Here is a 17,677-nt window from a genome sequence, read left to right as displayed (position 1 = left end):
TACCTGTAAAATTGCTGTACAATCCCCTGAGAATATCCTTTCTGAGCACTGTACTTGTGCTCTGCCAGGATCTAAAAGGCACCCCCCCCCCCCCCCCCCCCCCCTCTACCCCCAACCTTCTCTCTTATCTTTCATACCTATGGCCTCTGCACCATGGAACATTGAGTTGCCCGTCCTGCCCTGCTCTTGGCCATGTTTCTGTTGTGGTTACAACATCCCCCCCCCTCCCCCAAGCCAATCCATGTCTTGAGTTTATCCACCTGACCTGTTAATCCTCCAGCAATGAAATAAATGCGGTTTAAAACACTTGTCTTTCCTCGAATGTAGACACAAAAAGCTGGAGTAACCCAGCGGCTCATACATCATTTCTGGAGAAAAGAAATAAGTGACGTTTCAGGTCGAGAACCTTCTACAATCTCGACCAGAAAAGTCACCTATTCCTTGTGTCCATAGACGCTGCCTGACCCACTGAGTTACTCCAGCTTTTTATGTCGATCTTTGTTTTAAACCAGCATCTGCAGTTCCTTTCCACACACTTGCCTTCCCACTCTCTTTGCCAAAGACCTGCTTGTCCTGTCTGCTAATCTTGCTGTCTTTGACTACAATCTTTGCCCCAACTTCTCATCTGCCTCCTTTCTGTTCTGGAACCCACCCCTCTGCCAATCTTGTTTATACCATACCGAGTAGCACCGGCAAATCTCCATCCCGCACTTTAACTTTGGTTTGTGTCAGAAGGTCACAACTGGCAGGAGTAGAATTAGGCCATTTGGTCCATCAAGCCTAAGCCGCCATTCAATCATGGCTGATCTATCTCTCCTTCCTAACCCCATTCTCCTGCCTTCTCCCCATAACCTCTGACATCTGTACTAAACAAGAATGTATCTATCTCTGCTTTAAAAATATCCACTGACTTGACCTCCACAGCCTTCTGTGGCAAATAATTCCACAGATTCACCATCCTCTGACTAAAGAAATTTCTCCTCATCTCCTTCCTAAAAGACCATCCTTTAATTGTGAGGCAGGACCTCTAGTCCTAGACTCTCCCACTAGTGGCCACATCCTCTACACGTCCACTCTATCCAAGTCTTTCATTATTCTGTATGTTTCACCCCTCATTCTTCTAAACTCCAGTGAGTATAGGCCCAGTGTCGTCAAATGCTTATCATAGGTTAACCTACTCATTTTTGGGATCATTCTTGTAAATTTTAAGATAGGATTTGCACCTCCTCATATCCAAATGGAATATTTCTTATGTTAAATTTGAATGCATGAACTGTTTACTGCCAGTTGGATAGTCCTTATTATTATTAATTTTATAGTGAGCTTGGCATGGAATGGGAGTACACCAATGTGCCCTGCAAGTTTGCCTCTGAGTATGTTGAGATCCATGGTCACGTGGATTGTTTATCCGTAGCACAATCTATGAGGTTTATGACTGGGTAAAGATTTATAACACATGGAGCTGGTACAGAGTGTTACTTAGTGGTCTCTTGTGGCCACTGCTAAATTTATCAAACTGACGATAAATCTGTAAGTCGGGTATGAAGCAGGGAATGTCAAGCAGCATTAGTATGGATTTCAGGAAACAAGGAATATTTTCTGCTCATTGAATTTGGAGTAAATTGTGTCTGAACTGTGATATTTTTAAACAAAATTTTGTTTGAAATAGTAAAAAAATAAACTGCCAGATCATCGTGAGACTTGAATTTTCAGACAAATAACTTGCATTGGGTAAAAATCAGGAGCATGAATTGATCCATTGGTCTTCATGGAAAATGTATGAATTGGCACGTCAATTAGTTTGCACTTCTAAGTCTTTTGTGGGTGACGTCCTCACTATGAAATTGGTTATTTACTGATATTCATTAGAACCGTTTGGAGCACTGGAGCCTTATTGTTGCCTTTGCATGTCTGGTAGACTAAAATGTCACGGTTGATAGTAGTCATTTTAAAATACAATGCCAACTGAGCCTTTTTATTTTAAGCTAGAGAACAGGAAATGAAAATAGAAAATGCTGGAAAAGTTCTGTATTTCGGGCAATGTGAGAGTGAAGCAGCGACCCTTTGTCAGCATCTAGTTTGCTTTTATGATTTTCATTTCAAGAGCTTGAAATACTTTCAGAAATACTATTGGCGCTCAAGGAAAACGGTCATAGCAGCAACGAGATCGATCCGAGTTTGGATAGCAGTAACAGGATCGGTCTGAGTCAGCATGGATTTACGAAGGGGAAATCATGCTTGGCTAATCTTCTGGAATTTTTTGAGGATGTATCTAGGAAAATGGACAAGGGAAAGCCAGTGGATGTAGTGTACCTGGACTTGTAGTGTACCTGTAGTGACTAGTGGGGTACCGCAAGGCTCGGTGCTGGGACTGCAGCTATTTACAATATACAACAATGATTTAGGTGAAGGGATTCAAAGTAACATTAGCAAATTTGCAGATGACACAAAGCTGTGTGGCAGTGTGAACTGTGAGGAGGATGCAATGAGAATGAAGGGTGACTTGGATAGGTTGGGTGGGTGGGCAGATGCATGGCAGATGCAGTTTAATGTAGATCAATACAATACAATACAATACAATACAATACAGTACCGTTTATTGTCATTTGAACCTCAAATGAAGTTCAAATGGAATTTGGTTTCTGCAGTCATACAACAAGAAAAAAAAACCCAAGACACACAATTAACACAATTTACACAAACATCCATCACAGTGAATCTCCTCCACACTGTGATGGAAGGCAAAGTCATTGGCTCTCCCCCTGTTTTCCATTCTTCTCCTAATGCTAAATGTGAGGTTATCCACTTTGGTAGCAAAAACAGGAAGGCAGATTATTATCTAAATGGTGTCAAGTTGGAAAAAGGGGAAGTACAACGGGATCTGGAGGTCCTTGTTCATCAGTCAATGAAAGTAAGCATGCAGGTACAGCAGGCAGTGAAGAAAGCAAATGGCATGTTGGCCTTTATAACAAGAGGAGTATAGGAGCAAAGAGATCCTTCTGCAATTGTACAGGGCCCTAGTGAGGCCCCACCTGGAGTATCGTGTGCAGTTTTGGTCCCCTAATTTGAGGAAGGACATTCTTGCTATTGTGGGAGTGCAGGGTAGGTTTACAAGGTTAATTCCCGGGATGGCGGGACTGTCAAATGCTGAGAGAATGGAGAGGCTGGGCTTGTACACTCTGGAGTTTAGAAGGATGAGAGGGCATCTTATTAAAACATATAAGATTGTTAAGGGTTTGGACATGCTAGAGGCAGGAAACATGTTCCCAATGTTGGGCGAGTCCAGATCCAGGGGCCACAGTTTAAGAATAAGGGGTAAGCCATTTAGAACGGAGATGAGGAAACACTTTTTCTCACAGAGAGTTGCGAGTATGTGGAATTCTCTACCTCAGAGGGCGGTGGAGGCCGGTTCTCTGGATACTTTCAAGAGAGAGCTAGATAGGGCTCTTAAAGATAGCGGAGTCAGGGGATATGGGGAGAAGGCAGGAATGGGGTATTGATTGGGGATGATCAGCCATGATCACATTAAATGGCGGTGCTGGCTCAAAGGGCCGAATGGCCTACTCCTGCACCTATTGGCATCGTCTATTGTCATAGTGGCTGTGAGGGAAAAAGTTGAAGGAAATTTGTTATTGTATATTACCAGTTCATAAAGGAAAGAATCTGCTAAATATTGCACATCAATATTGCACACAATCTGCTAAATATCAGATTGGGAAGGTTAAAGCTCCATGCTGTAAAACTTAGGATCAAGTAAATGCGAATTATATTAAAAAGTATTAACATGAATAATGGAAACAAAACAATTGGTTAAAAATGATTGCTTTCTTGCAGGAAGGGATCCATTAAAATCAATTATATTATATTAGAATGCTGTGACTGCTTTTGTTTTTTATGATCTTATGCCTGTTACCAATTGTTGCAGTTGTTTTTCCACCACAGTGAGCAACAATAGAAGCACAGTGCAATATTTGCCTGGAAACAAATACTTTGCAGGTACTATTGCAACGTTTAAGAATAATTTAGACATGTGAATGGATAGGACAGGTTTAGAGGGATATGGGCCAAATGCAAGCAGGTGAGGTTAGTGTAGATGGGACATGTTGGTAGGCATGGACAAGTTGGGCTGAAGTGCCTGTTTCCATGCTGTATGACTCTATAACAACAAGACAACAAGACAACGCATTGTTGTGGCAGCTTCACTAGCTTGCACTTACATTTCACATTGCCTTCTTTATTTTCTACCAAACTGAAGGTGGAGTTGAAAGGTCTATTGAGAATCTTAGACACCTTGATTTTCTAGGCATCGTAATCGCTAAGTATCAAAGGAGTTTCACTGTACATGTATAGTGACAATAAATGGCATATCTATATCTATCACCTTTATGAAGCTTTTTGTTTACAGATGTCAATTTACACAGAAATGCTGTACGTATATTGGGATAGCATCTCGGGCATCGTAATCGCTAAGTATCAAAGGAGTCCTTCATCAAAGTAGGCATACTGAAGAAGGGGCACAAAGTGCTGGAGTAACTCAACGGGTCAGGCAGCATTTCAGCAGAAAATGAATAGGTGACGTTCCAGGTCAGGATCCTTCTTCAGGCTGAAGATCAGTCTGAAGAAGGATCCCGTCCCAAAACATTACCTATCCATGTATTCCAGAGATGCTGCCTGACCTGTTGAGTTACTCCAGCACTTTGTCTCTTTAAAAAAAAAAAAAAATCAAAACAGCCCACAATGTTGGGTGTTCAATATGGCAAATATTGTGGCGGAATTATCTGGACAATTTTATCCCTAATTTCACAAACTTCCATTGCTATAACATTTAGTGTGCTATAAACATCATCAGAATTTATTTTGCTTTTGAAAATGTGAAAATCCTCTGCTGGAAGGATTTGTGTGTTCAACCCACACCCTAAATCTGGCTTTCATGTGGATTCCTTTCACCCTCTTCATTACACCCCTGATCCGGACAGTACACAAAGAAAATCTTACACAGCAGTAGTGAGTTTCTTAAACATCAGATTATCCAAGCCTCGACTTCTGGGAAGCATTTCGAGAGAGGGCTAAAAGATACTTGATTGACTAAAAAAAATTATTGCATTCGCTTTACAATGATTCCATTTGGGCTGATATTTTTACAATAATTTACTTTTGTTTGTTGCTTTTGATTCTTGTTTAACTGCGGAAGTTGCCTCTTTCCATTTAACAGCTGGGAGTTGTCTTCCGAACTTCCTTTGCCGAACAGCTATTTTCCCCACTTGCTGTATAAATGGATGTCATAAATGATGGCAGAGTCTTATGACTCCTCTCAACTTATAGTTAATCTTATTGCACTCAGTCCTAGTTTACCAACACCCTGTGGTTATCTTTGCTCTGCCCTGATCTCATTATTGCCTCTTCCAATATGATCTTCTAATTACTTTCAATATGTTGATCTAAATTCCCAACATCCTTTTCCAGTATGTAAGTCACTTGTGTTGACCATATTATAAACTTGCCAAGTTTTCTTATAATTTCCAGGAATTCCTTCATCATTCCCTTTGAAAGAAACTGCATAAATCACCCCAATATTGTATCAATGGGTTTGTTTATATGTAGCTTGTAAACATTGGATTGATATAAAACATGTATTGTCTTTCCGCAGACTGGATAACAAAAGCTTTTCACTGTACCTCGGTACACGTGACAATAAACTAAACTGTAACTCAGTTTCTAATGCTATGCATTCATTACCTGAGGTGCCAAAACCCACCCTTGTTTGGCCATCCCACCACCGCACAATGATACCTCTCCTCATTTTCACTACAGATAGATGTAGGAAATGGATGTGCATATAATTGTTTCACTGAGGCAGCGAATGATTGTGACTCGTGAATGTGACATTGTTGCTTGTTTAATATTACAGGGCCATTGTATACTGTCAATGGGTGGACAATCTCCATGAAACTGGAAAAATACTCTCTGTCTCAGGCCCATTCAGTGGTTTTCTGAAATGGATACTATGCCATCTAACAAAAGGAATTGTTAAACGGGAAATGTATGGTCAAGGAATCGGCCGTTTCTCAAAGGAGGAAATATATATCTTAATGGAAAAGGATATGCGAGCACTTTCAGTCATCTTGGGTGAGATAAAACATTATTTTAGTGTCATTTATTACTACATATTAGAGTGCCACATTTAAGAGCTCACAGAAGCGGTCCTTAGTCAACTGCAGTCCCTGTTTTCATTGTGTATTAGTTTGTTTTCAGGTAGATGTAAACGATGTTAAGGATCATCTTCAAATAAGAGCCGCAAAGTTGTTCTTGGTATTCTGATTAATATTTATCCTTCACTCAACGTTACTAAGTTTGAGCATTATCATGAAAAAACCCCACAAAGTGCTGGAAGAACTCCATGGGTCAGGCAGCATCTGTGGAGGAAATGGACAGATGGCGTTTTGGGTCGAGACCCATCTTCAGACTGAAGAAACATTGTCCCACCATAGATGTTGCCTGACTCACCTCCATCCATTTGTGTTTTGCTCCAGATTCCAGCATCTGCAGTTTCTTTTGTCACTAGATCATTATTACATTTGTCGACCCGAAACGTCACCCATTTATCCTCTCCAGAGAGGCTGCCTGTCACTCTGAGTTACTCCAGCATTTTGTGTCTATCTTCGATTTAAACCTGTGAACACGTGATTTGATGCCTGCCATCCGGGGCAGGATGGGGGCAGGATCCATGTGTACACGTGATAGATGTGGCCCAGCATCCGCTCACAGACAAGCGTCCCGGCCCATATGCAGAACAAGGTTGCCCGCCACTGGAGTAAATGTTCAGGACTCCTGGATGAAAATGAAAGCACCAAACCTAACTGATTTCTCTGTGACCTTGTGGCAAGTCAAGTCACTGTCAATGGCACAGTGGCATAGCAGTACAGTCGCTGCCTTACAGCGCCAGAGACCCGGGTTCAATCCTGACTATGGGTGCAGTCTGTACGGAATTTGTACCTTCTCTTTGTGACCATGTGGGTATTCGCCGGATGCTCCGGTTTCTTCCTACATTCGAAAGACGTGCAGGTTTGTAGGTTAACTGGCTTCTGTAAATTGTTTAGGATGCAAATGTTGGACAACAAGGAACTAGTGTATGGTGATTGTTGGTCGGCGTGGATTCACTGGACTGAAGAGCCTGTTTCCATGCTGCATCTCTAAGTTCTAAACTAATCTGATACATTTCAATTGGAATAAATTGCCACAATAGTAGTTTCCATTCCTAATTTAATTGAGTTAGTGCAATTGTTTTTAATCATTTTGTTTGACCTTCACAACATGCAGCAGGTACAGGAGCCTCAAGTCCCTCACCAGCAGGTTCAGGAATAGCTACTTTCTTACAACTATCTGGTTCTTGAAGAAGGATCTCGACCCGAGACATTGCCCATCCACGTTCTCAGGGATGCTGCCTGACTCACTGAGTTACTCAGGCACTTTGTGTCCTCTTGTGTGTTAATCTGCATCTGCAGGTCTTTGTTACTGCTGGTTCTTGATACCTTGCACAACCTAATCCTACAATAACAGAACACTGTGACCCACCTCTTGCGTTACCATTAACTTTCTCTTCTCCCCAATTTATGCTTTTGCACTGATGCCTATTTGTATCGTTTTCTTTCTTTTAGAAATTTAATTTGTAATTTATGCATGATTTCTATATAATTTGTTTTTGTGTGTTGTCTGAGCTTTTGTGCCGGTGATGCTGCTGCAAGCAACATTTTTTATTGTACCTGTACCTCAACTTACATGTGCATATGACCAGCTTGACGAGTTGAATGCAATCGTATTGATCAATTGTTCTATTCCCCTTCTTACATGGGAACTCAATGGAATCAACAATCAAACATAGAACCTAGAACAGAGCACAAGAGCAGTCCCTTCAGCCCACACTATCCATCCTGAACACAATGACAAGTTCAACTAAACTTCCCTACCTTTACGTGATAAGCCTTTGATAAGGTCCCAGATAGGAGATTAGTGGGCAAAATTAGAGCACATGGTATTGGGGGTAGGGTACTGACATAGATAGAAAATTGGGTGGCAGACAGGAAATAAAGAGTAGGGATTAACGGGTCCCTTTCAGAATGGCAGGCAGTGACTAGTGGGATACCGCAAGGCTTGGTGCTGGGACCGCAGCTATTTATGATTTAGATGAAGGAATTAAAAGTAACATTAGCAAATTTGCAGATGACACAAAGCCGGGTGAACCGTGAGGAGGACAATATGAGGATCCAGGGTGACTTGGACACGTTGGGTGAGTGGGCAGATGTATAACAGATGCAGTTTAATGTGGATAAATGTGAGGTTATCCACTTTGGTGGCAAGAACAGGAAGACAGATTATTATCTGAATGGTGTCAAGTTAGGAAAAGGGGAAGTACAACGAGATCTGGGGGTCCTTGTTCATCAGTCACTGAAAGTAAGCATGCAGGTACAGCAGGCAGTAAAGAACGCTAATGGCATGTTGGCCTTCATAACAAGAAGAGTTGAGTATGTGAGCAAAGAGGTCCTTCTGCAGTTGTACAGAGCCCTAGTGAGACCACCCTGGGAGTATTCATCAGTCACAAGGTTAATGAAGAGTAAGCAAGGATGAGAGGGATTCTTATTGAAACATATGGTTATTAAGGGATTGGACACGCTAGAGGCAGGCAGTAAAGCCCAGAACGCTAATGGAACATGTTGGCCTTCATAACAATGAAGAGTTGAGTATGTGAATTCTCTGCAAAGAGGTCCTTCTGGAGTTTAAAGACAGAGCCCTAGGGGAGAGACCACACCTGGTAGATTATGATGTGTCCAGTTTTAATGCTGGCTCGGTCTCCAAATTTGAGGAAGGGCATTCTTGCTATTGAGGCAGTGCAGCGTATTGGGGGAGCCCAGAACCAGGGGCAACAGTTTAAGAACAAGGGGTAGGCCATTTAGAACGTAGAGGAAAAACTTTTTCTCCCAGAGAGTTGTGAACCTGTGGAATTCTCTGCCTCAGAAGGCAGTGGAGGCCGATTCTCTGGATGCTTTAAAGAGAGAGTTCGATAGAGCTCTTAAAGTCAAGGCATATGGGGAGAAGACAGGAACAGGGTAATGATTGTGGATGATCAGCCATGATCACATTAAATGGTAATGCTGGCTCGAAGGGCCGAATGGCATACTCCTGTACCTATTGTCTATGTGTCTGTGATCCATATCCCTCCAATCCGTGCTTTTCTAGGTTCCTATCCAAATGCCTCTCAAATGGCAATATAGTATCTGTCTCCACCATTTCCCCTGGCAGCAGGTTCCAGGCAACCTGTGTAAAAACATGTTGCACACATTTCCTTTAAACTTTGTCTGTCTCAACTTAAAGCGCTGTCCACTAGTCCTAGTCACTTCCATCCTTGGGAAATGGTCTGACTCTCTAACCTATCCATGCCATTCATAATTTTATATACTTCTATAGGTCTCCCCTTAGCCTCTGGTGTTTCAGAGAAAAGTAGAGGGAACATGATCAACGGGCAGCTAATTATATAATATCTCTTTAGAGCTCACGACCTGACAGCAAATCAAATCCGACAGAGTCTAAGGCAGGAAGTGTGAAAATTCAATGGGAAATTATGTTCAGAATGCATTAACATGGAAGGAAAACACAGAAAACTTATGAGAGAGAAAGTAAAGAAAAAGGTAACTTCTTTGAAAAATCCAACGCATTAAAATATGAGGGAATGATACTTGTTTCCAGTGCTAGATAGTTATTTACTAGTAACTAACACTTAACATACTGTTGAAAATACACATAGACCTGAATGAAGAAAGCCTCAAAGTGGTGGGTGCCTCACAGTGTCATTTCACATACCTGTTGAGAGTTTAGTTTAGTTTGGTTCAGAGATACAGCGTGGTAACAGGCCCTTTGACCAGTGGAGTCCATGCTGACCAGTGATCCCTGCACACAAACACTATCCTACACACACAAGGGACAATTCACAATTTTACCAAAGTCAATAAACATATACATCTTTGGAGTGTGGAAAGAAACTGGAGGAAACCTCGGCAGGTCACTGGGAGAACATACGAACTCCGTACAGACAACACCCATGGTCAGAATTGTACCCGTGTCTCTGGAACTGTAAGGCAGCAACCCTCCCACTGTGCCATTGTGCCACCCCATTTTTTGAAGAGGTCTTTAAGAGGGCAATTGGAGGACATTTTCTATATGGACTTTAGCAAGACCTTTGACAGAGTCCCGCATAGTTAGCTATCCTGGAAGGTTAGATCACATGGGATCCATTGAGAGTTTGCTAAGTGAACACATAATTGGCTTGATGGTAGAAAGCAGAGGGTGACAGTGGAAGGTTGTGTCTCAGACTGGAGATCTATGACTCGTGATGTGCCACAGGGATTAGTGCTTGGTCTATTGTCGTTCGCCAATTATATAAACAATCTGTATGAGAATGAAGGAATAGTTAATAATTTGCAAAAAAAATAGCATAAAAATAGGCGTTATCGTACAGTGAAGATGGTTATCAACGATAGCAGCAGGATCTTGGTCAGCTAGGAAAGTAGACTGAGGAATGGCAAAGGTGCTTAAAGCAGGTATTGGAGTTTGGAAGTGAAACCAGTAGAGGATTTTTACAGTGAATGGTAGGACATCTATCATTTAGGCTAGTGGTAGGACACTGGGGAGTGTTGTAGAGCAGAGAGATCTTGGTGTTGAAGTGCTTAGCTCCCTGAAAGCAGCATCACATGTAGACAGTGTGATGAAGAAGGTATTGGCTCGTTGACCCTCGTCAGTTACGGCATTAAGTACAGGGATTGGTATGTCATGTTGCTTAACAATATGACCCAAAATAAATTAATTTCATTCGGAGGGATTGTGGGTCCCTCAAATAAATATTTCAAAACATGGTGTTGAATAATAGTAGACAAATCTTTTAAGGCAGGAACAGGGTATTACTTGTGGATGATCAGCCATGGTCACATTGAATGGCTTGAAGGGCCGAATGGCCTACTCCACCTATTGTCTATTGTCTAAATATTTATGACATTTCAACTTCTGTCCAAATATTATCCTACAATTGGTATTTTTGCACACTCCAGAATGTTTAACAACTGGATAAAATTTGGATATTTTACTTCCCGATTACCTGCCACTGAGTCACTGACATGTAAACTTTGCCCATGGCCCATGCATAAAGTTGCATCATTCTGCATAATATCCAGAGAATCATCTAGTGATCCATACAAGTGCTAAATCTGAATCAACACATTCACTAGACAGTAACAGTAATTATAATATCAGTCGAAAATAAAGCAGTGTAAGTAAACTTTGAGATTTCTGAAATTGTTTCCTTGGCCTTTACTTTGGCAACATTAACTGTGCGGCATGGAATAGCAGCGGTGGAGTTGCTGCCTTACAGCGCCAGAGACACGGGTTCGATCCTGACGACGGGTGCTGTCCTTATGGAGTTTGTATGCTCTCCTTGTGACCTGTGTGAGTTTTCTCCAGGATCTCTAGTTTCCTCCCACATTCCAAAGATATACCAGTTTGGAAGCAAATTGGCTTGGTAGAATTGTAAATTGTCCCGAATGTGTGTAGGATAGTAATAGTGTGCAGGGATTGCTGGTCGGCATGGACTGAGTGGGCCGGTGTCTGTTTCTGTGCTGCATCACTAAACTAAAATTAACTATTTAATTTGGATGAGTTTTAATAACTCCACAAAAATAGAGGGTAAAGAATAGGTGACGTTTCAGGTTGAGACCCTTCTACCAGCTTTCAGTTGCTTGTCATTTTAATGGCTTGGGTTGAATATATAATGCTTTTGTAAACACTGTCCAGAGTTTGATCAAACTAACTAACCAACTAATGTTGCTGGCTAACAAGAACTTGGTGGTGCAAGCTAGTAGCATTAACACAAAAAGTGGCACAAATCAATGTTTCTTGGTGTAGGATGGAACTGCCGATGCTGGTTTACATCGAGGATAGACAGAAAATGTTGGAGTAGCACAGTGGGACAGGCAGCATCTCTGGATAGAAGGACTGGCTGACGTTTCAGGTTGAGACCCTTCTTCTTTCCTGGTAGTTATTACGTGTTCTTGATTGTATCTCCATGCCTATCCTTTAAGTTCTCAGCTCATTAGCCCTGAGGAACAGCACCTCATATTCCGCTTGGGGAGTCTGCATCTTGGGGGCATGAACATTGAATTCTCCCAATTTTGTTAGCTCTTGCTGTCACCTCCCATCCCTCAGCCCTCGGGATCCCCCCTTTTTTGCTTTCTTCTCAATCTGAAGAAGGGTTTTGGCCCGAAACGTCGCCTATTTCCTTCGCTCCATAGATGCTGCTGCACCCGCTGAGTTTCTCCAGCATTTTTGTGTACCTTCTTCATTAATTTCTCCTGGTATTTGGTGCCTATAGTTCTCAATGATCCACTTCTAAGTTATTTAGCAGCATGTGTCATAGATTGTTTTCAGTGAATGAAATAAATTGGGAAGGGGGGGGGGGGGGGGGGGGGGGTACCCTTTAGAGCTAAAAAGATATTGTGATATTCAATCAAATTGAAAAAGCGATTTATTTGAAGAAAGGGATGGTAAAAAAATTCTGGCCACAATAAATGTTATACTTAATGTTACACTGTCATTAAACTAATTGTTATTGTTGCACATTGCATATTGACATTCATATAATGCAGAGCCATTACTGTGGAGACATTACTGTAAATCTACCACAATATATTAATATTATGTTGCTGCAATATATGCCAGCATTAAAACCTCGCACTATACTACTTGTGACTGGTGGAGTACTATGCTCTACCATGATTTTAACTTGGATATTTTTTATCTATGAGGGTGTTTCATGAAAATAAAATGTGTGAGCGATACATATAGACATGGATATTAATGCGATTAGTAAATGACTGGTTAGTTATAAAACATTTGCTGTACCAGTCTACATTTTCACAATGATTCTGTAATAACTTCCATTCATAATATTCGGTACTTCCCTATAGAATCATTGGAGATGTAATACCAGTCCTCTTACTTTTACCCTTTCACACTTCAGAAACCCAAACAGTCCTTTCAGATGAAACAATGATTCACTTGCACTTCTCTTATTTTGGTGTTGTGCATTTTTAACAGCTTTGCAGACAGCAAACATAGATTTGGTGATTGGAGTGAGCTTCCATGTAGAAACAAAGAACTGCAGATGCTGGTTAATACACAAAAGGGCACAAAATGCCGGAGTAACTCAGAAGGTCAGGCAGTATCTCTGGACAAAAATAGGTGACGTTTCGGGTCGAGACCCTTCTTCCAGCTTCTAGTTGCCTGTCACTTTGATTCTCCATCCAACACCATTTGACTGTCTCTCCGTGACCTGCCGTGCAATTACAACAAGGCACAAAACAAACTCGAGGGGCAGCACCTCATCCTCCACATGGACACATTTGCAGCCTTCTGAACTCCATGCTGAATTGAACCATTTTAGGTAACTTGCTTTTCCCTGACTTGTCAGGACTGGCTATTTCTGTTGCATGTTATCCATCTAAAATAGTGACACAGTTTATCTCCCTCCATAGGCACTGTCTGCTGGGCATTTCCTATTGCTCTGCGTTTCACATTTTTTATACTGTATGTTCTGTTGTGTTTCCCTTTCTTCAACTGTGCTTTTTTACATCTACTACAAACCTACTGACTCTCACAACTATCTTGACTACACTTCTTCCCATCCTGCTTCCTGTAAAGACTCTATCCCCCTACTCGCTATTCCTCCGTCTACGCCACATCTGCACCCAGGATGAGGTGGTCCACACCAGGGCATCAGAGATGTCCCCATTCTTTAGGAAACGGGGGTTCCCCTCTTCCATTATAGATGAGGGTCTCACTGGGGTCTCCTCGATATCCCGCAGCTCCGCTCTTGCTCCCCCTCCCCCCATTGATAACAAGGACAGAGTCCCCCTTGTCCTCACCTTCCACCCCATCAGCTGTGGCCAGCATATAATCCTCCAAAGTTTCGCCACCTCCAGCAGGATCCCACCACTGGCCACACCTTCCAATCTCCACCCCTTTCTGCAGAGACCGTTCCCTCCGAAACTCCCTGGTCAACTCGTCCCTTCCCACCCAAAACACCCTCTCCCAAGATACTTTCCCCTGCAACCGCAGGAGATACTACACCTGTGACTTGACCTCCCCCCTCGACTCCATCCAAGGACCCAAAACAGTCTTTTCCAGGTGAGGCAGAGGTTCACTTGCACCTACTCGAACCTCATCTACTGTATCCGCTGTTCCAGGTATCAACTTCTCTACATTGGCGACACCAAGCGCAGGCTCAGCGATCGTTCCGCTGAACACCTCCGCTCAGTCTGTCTTAACCTATGTGATCGCCTGGTGGCTCAGCTCTTCAACTTCCCACTCCCATTCCCAACCTGACCTTCTGTCCTGGGCCTTACTCTGTCCTCCATTGTCAGAGAGAGGCCCAGCACAAATTGGAGGAACAACACCTCGTATTTTGCTTGGGTAGTTTACACCCCAGCGGTATCAACATTGGCTTCTCTAACTTTAGATAGCCCTTGCTTTCTCTCTCCATCCCCTTCCCCATCCCAGATCTCCCACTAGTCTAACTGTCTCCGATTACATTCTATGTTTGTCCCACTCCCCCTCCCCTGACATCGGTCTTAAGAAGGGTCTCGACCTGAAACGTCGCCCATTCCTTCTCTCCAGATATGCTGCCGCACCCGCTGAGTTACTCCAGCATTTTGTGTCTATCTGCAGTTCTTTCTTAAACTTTTTTTTTTAACCTGTCCACGAGATAGTTTCATTAACAATTTATCACTGCGGCAACTCAAGGCTCATCATTGTTCATTTCCTTTGCTCTACCCATCCATCCTCTTTTCTCTCTGCAATTTAAAACTCACTTGCTCTCTCTCTTTCCTAGTTCTGATGGAAAAGTTTTCCCTGAAATGTAGACTGTTTTCCTTTCCATCATTTTTTGTTTTATTGCAATGTATTTGAACTAAACTTACACTAAACATTATTCCCTTTATCATATATCTGTTCAATGTGGATGGCTCGATTGTAATCATGTCTTGTCTTTCCACCGACTGGTTGGTCCACAATAAAAGCTTTTCATGTGTCTATAATTTAACCTAAACCATTGTGTAGGAAGGAACTGTAGATGCTGGTTTCCACCAATGATAGACAGAAAATGCTGGAGTAACTCAGCCGGTCAGGCAGCATCTCTGGAGAATCGACATGTATTCCTTTTCTCCAGAGATGTTGCCTGAACTGCTGAGTTACTCCAGCGTTTTGTGCCTATCCTAAACTAAACTATTTCCAGCATCTGTGTTTCGTTTTTGATTTTCAGTTTTAATATTTTTTCTGTTTACATTCATGTAAATAATAAATTAACCGGGCGCAATAGATTCACAGTAAGAAAAATGGGGAGAAATGTTCCTGGGAAGAGAGTCAATCTGCATTGTTCCTGTACACAGTGCATACACTGATTCAAGAGTGCTTTGGCACACAGCTATGAGCATGTCCTTTTCATTCCTAACCGGGGATTAACGGTGGATTGAGCTGAAGAGGGGACATGATGCCCGTGGTTAGGTTAGCAATGGGCAAGTAATAGGACAGACAAATCTAAGTTGATAATGAAATCAGAAAACGCTGGAAATACTCAGCAGATGTCTGTTGAGAGATGAATGAAGTTACCATTACAGGTTAATGCTCATCCATCAGAAAGTTAAATTGATTTTGTTTGACGTTTGTAGGTGATAAGAAGTACATCATGGGCCCCAGGCCTTCGACAGTTGATGCAGCTGTATTTGGGCAACTTGCGCAGGCAATGTGGACACTGCCTGGAACCAGACCGGAACAGCTGATTAGAGGTGAGAAATTAACAACAAGGGGATGGATGGATGGATGGGTTGGGCAAAGGAAATGAAGGATGAGGCTTGGGTTGCCTCAGTGATAATTTGTAGAGGAAGCCATCTAGTGGACTGGTTAAAAAAGCACAGTTGGAGAAAGAGAATAATAACACTGATTCCAGAGAGAAAAGCAAAGGAACATAAAAAAACTGAAATGCAGAGCTCTCGGAAATGCTCAGCAGGCAGTGTGAATGGAGAGAGATAAATTGAGTCATTATTACAGATGGATAATCTTTGTAATAAAAATCTACACAATTGAAGCTAATGTCATTGCTGACAAAGCATGTAATTTGTTAATAGTTGACGAGTTGGTCCCAAGCGCCTATTCCCGCCATACCTCACTAATCAACCTGCCAAGCTGAAAATGGCCTAAAATATTTGTTCTCCTACTTTCCCCTCGATTAACCAACTTTCAATCATGTTATCTTTATCCCCAATTCCATGTTCTCTGCTTTGTTCATCAATCTCCCACCTGGGATCTTTTTGAAAACCTCACGAACATCTAAATACACCATATCCACTTGTTTATCTTCATCAATTAAAAAAAAAAAAAAAAGATAATCAGTAGAGCATATAGGAAAGAAGCCCTTCTGCTCAACTCATTCATGCTGGCCTAGATACCCCTCTAAGCAAATTCCATTTGCCCGCATATGCCCCATATCCCTCTCAGTCTTTTCTATCCAGTACCTTTCCAACTGTCTTTTAAATGTTGTTATTGTACCTGCCTCTTCTATCTTCTCAGCCAGATCATTCCATATATCCGCCACCATCTGAATGAAAAAGTTGCCCCTCAGGTTCCGATTAAATATTCCCCCTCACCTTAAAACTATGCCGCAGGTTCTTGATTCTCTTGCTCTGATTAAAAGACTCTGTGCATTCACCCTGTCAATCCCCCTGATGATTTTATACACCTCTATAAAATCACCCCTCATCCTCCGGCATCTCAAGGAATAAAATCCCTACAGTTCAGGTGTTCCGGTCCTAGCAGAACCCTCGTAAATCTTCTCTGTATTTATTTCCATTTAAATGACGTTTTCCTGTAGCAGGGTGAGGAAAACTGGTCACAATACTCTAATACTCTAATAATCTAATACTCTAAATACTTTAAATACTCTTTATATATACTTAAATATACTTTAAAATGCCTCACCCGCTGAGTTTCTCCAGCATTTTTGTCTACCTCCGATTTTCCCAACATTTGCAGTTCTTTCTTAAACAATACGCTAAATGTGTTTTTACAATAGTAGTGTAATGTCCCAACTTCTATATTCAATACTCTGACTGATGAAGGACAATGTACCAAAATCCTTCTTAACCACCCCATCTACCTGTGACGGGAAACCATGTGCCTGTACTCCTAGATCCCACTGCTCAACAACGCTCCCCAGGCACCTGTGAGGGTCCTGCTCTAGTTTGACTTCCCAAAATGCACTTTCTCTCACACTTAGCTCCATTAAACTCCATTAGCTATTCTTGGGCCTACTTGTCCAACTGATTAAGATCCTGCTGTAATTTTTGATAACCATCTTCACTGTTTACATTTCCACCTACTTTAGTATAATCTACAAACTTACTAATCATGCCTTGACATTCTTATCTAAATCATAGGTATAAACCACAAACAGCAATGAGCCCAGCACCAACCAATGCACACCACTAGTCACAGGCCTAGTCTGAAAAACGACCTCCTACCATCACCCTCTGCTTCCTTCTGTGAAGCTAATTCTGTCCATGCAGCTAGCTCTTCTTAGATCCCATGC

At 42.0% G+C, this 17,677-nt stretch overlaps 1 protein-coding gene across 1 annotated transcript in view; it reads left to right on the top strand.

The window, feature by feature from the left end:
- faxcb (failed axon connections homolog, metaxin like GST domain containing b) overlaps positions 1-17,677 on the top strand; it is a 64,485-nt gene that overhangs the window by 34,419 nt on the left and 12,389 nt on the right. Inside the window, exons 4-5 of the mRNA XM_055635869.1 lie at positions 5,909-6,126; positions 15,762-15,878. Coding sequence (XP_055491844.1) covers positions 5,909-6,126; positions 15,762-15,878 — 335 coding nt within the window. The remainder of the gene's footprint in view (positions 1-5,908; positions 6,127-15,761; positions 15,879-17,677) is intronic.

This window comes from Leucoraja erinacea, chromosome 5 (genome assembly GCF_028641065.1).
Source record: "Leucoraja erinacea ecotype New England chromosome 5, Leri_hhj_1, whole genome shotgun sequence".
Lineage (NCBI taxonomy): Eukaryota > Metazoa > Chordata > Chondrichthyes > Rajiformes > Rajidae > Leucoraja > Leucoraja erinaceus.
The sequence above is the reverse complement of the archived record's forward strand: the minus strand, read 5'-3'. Positions and strand labels throughout refer to the sequence as shown.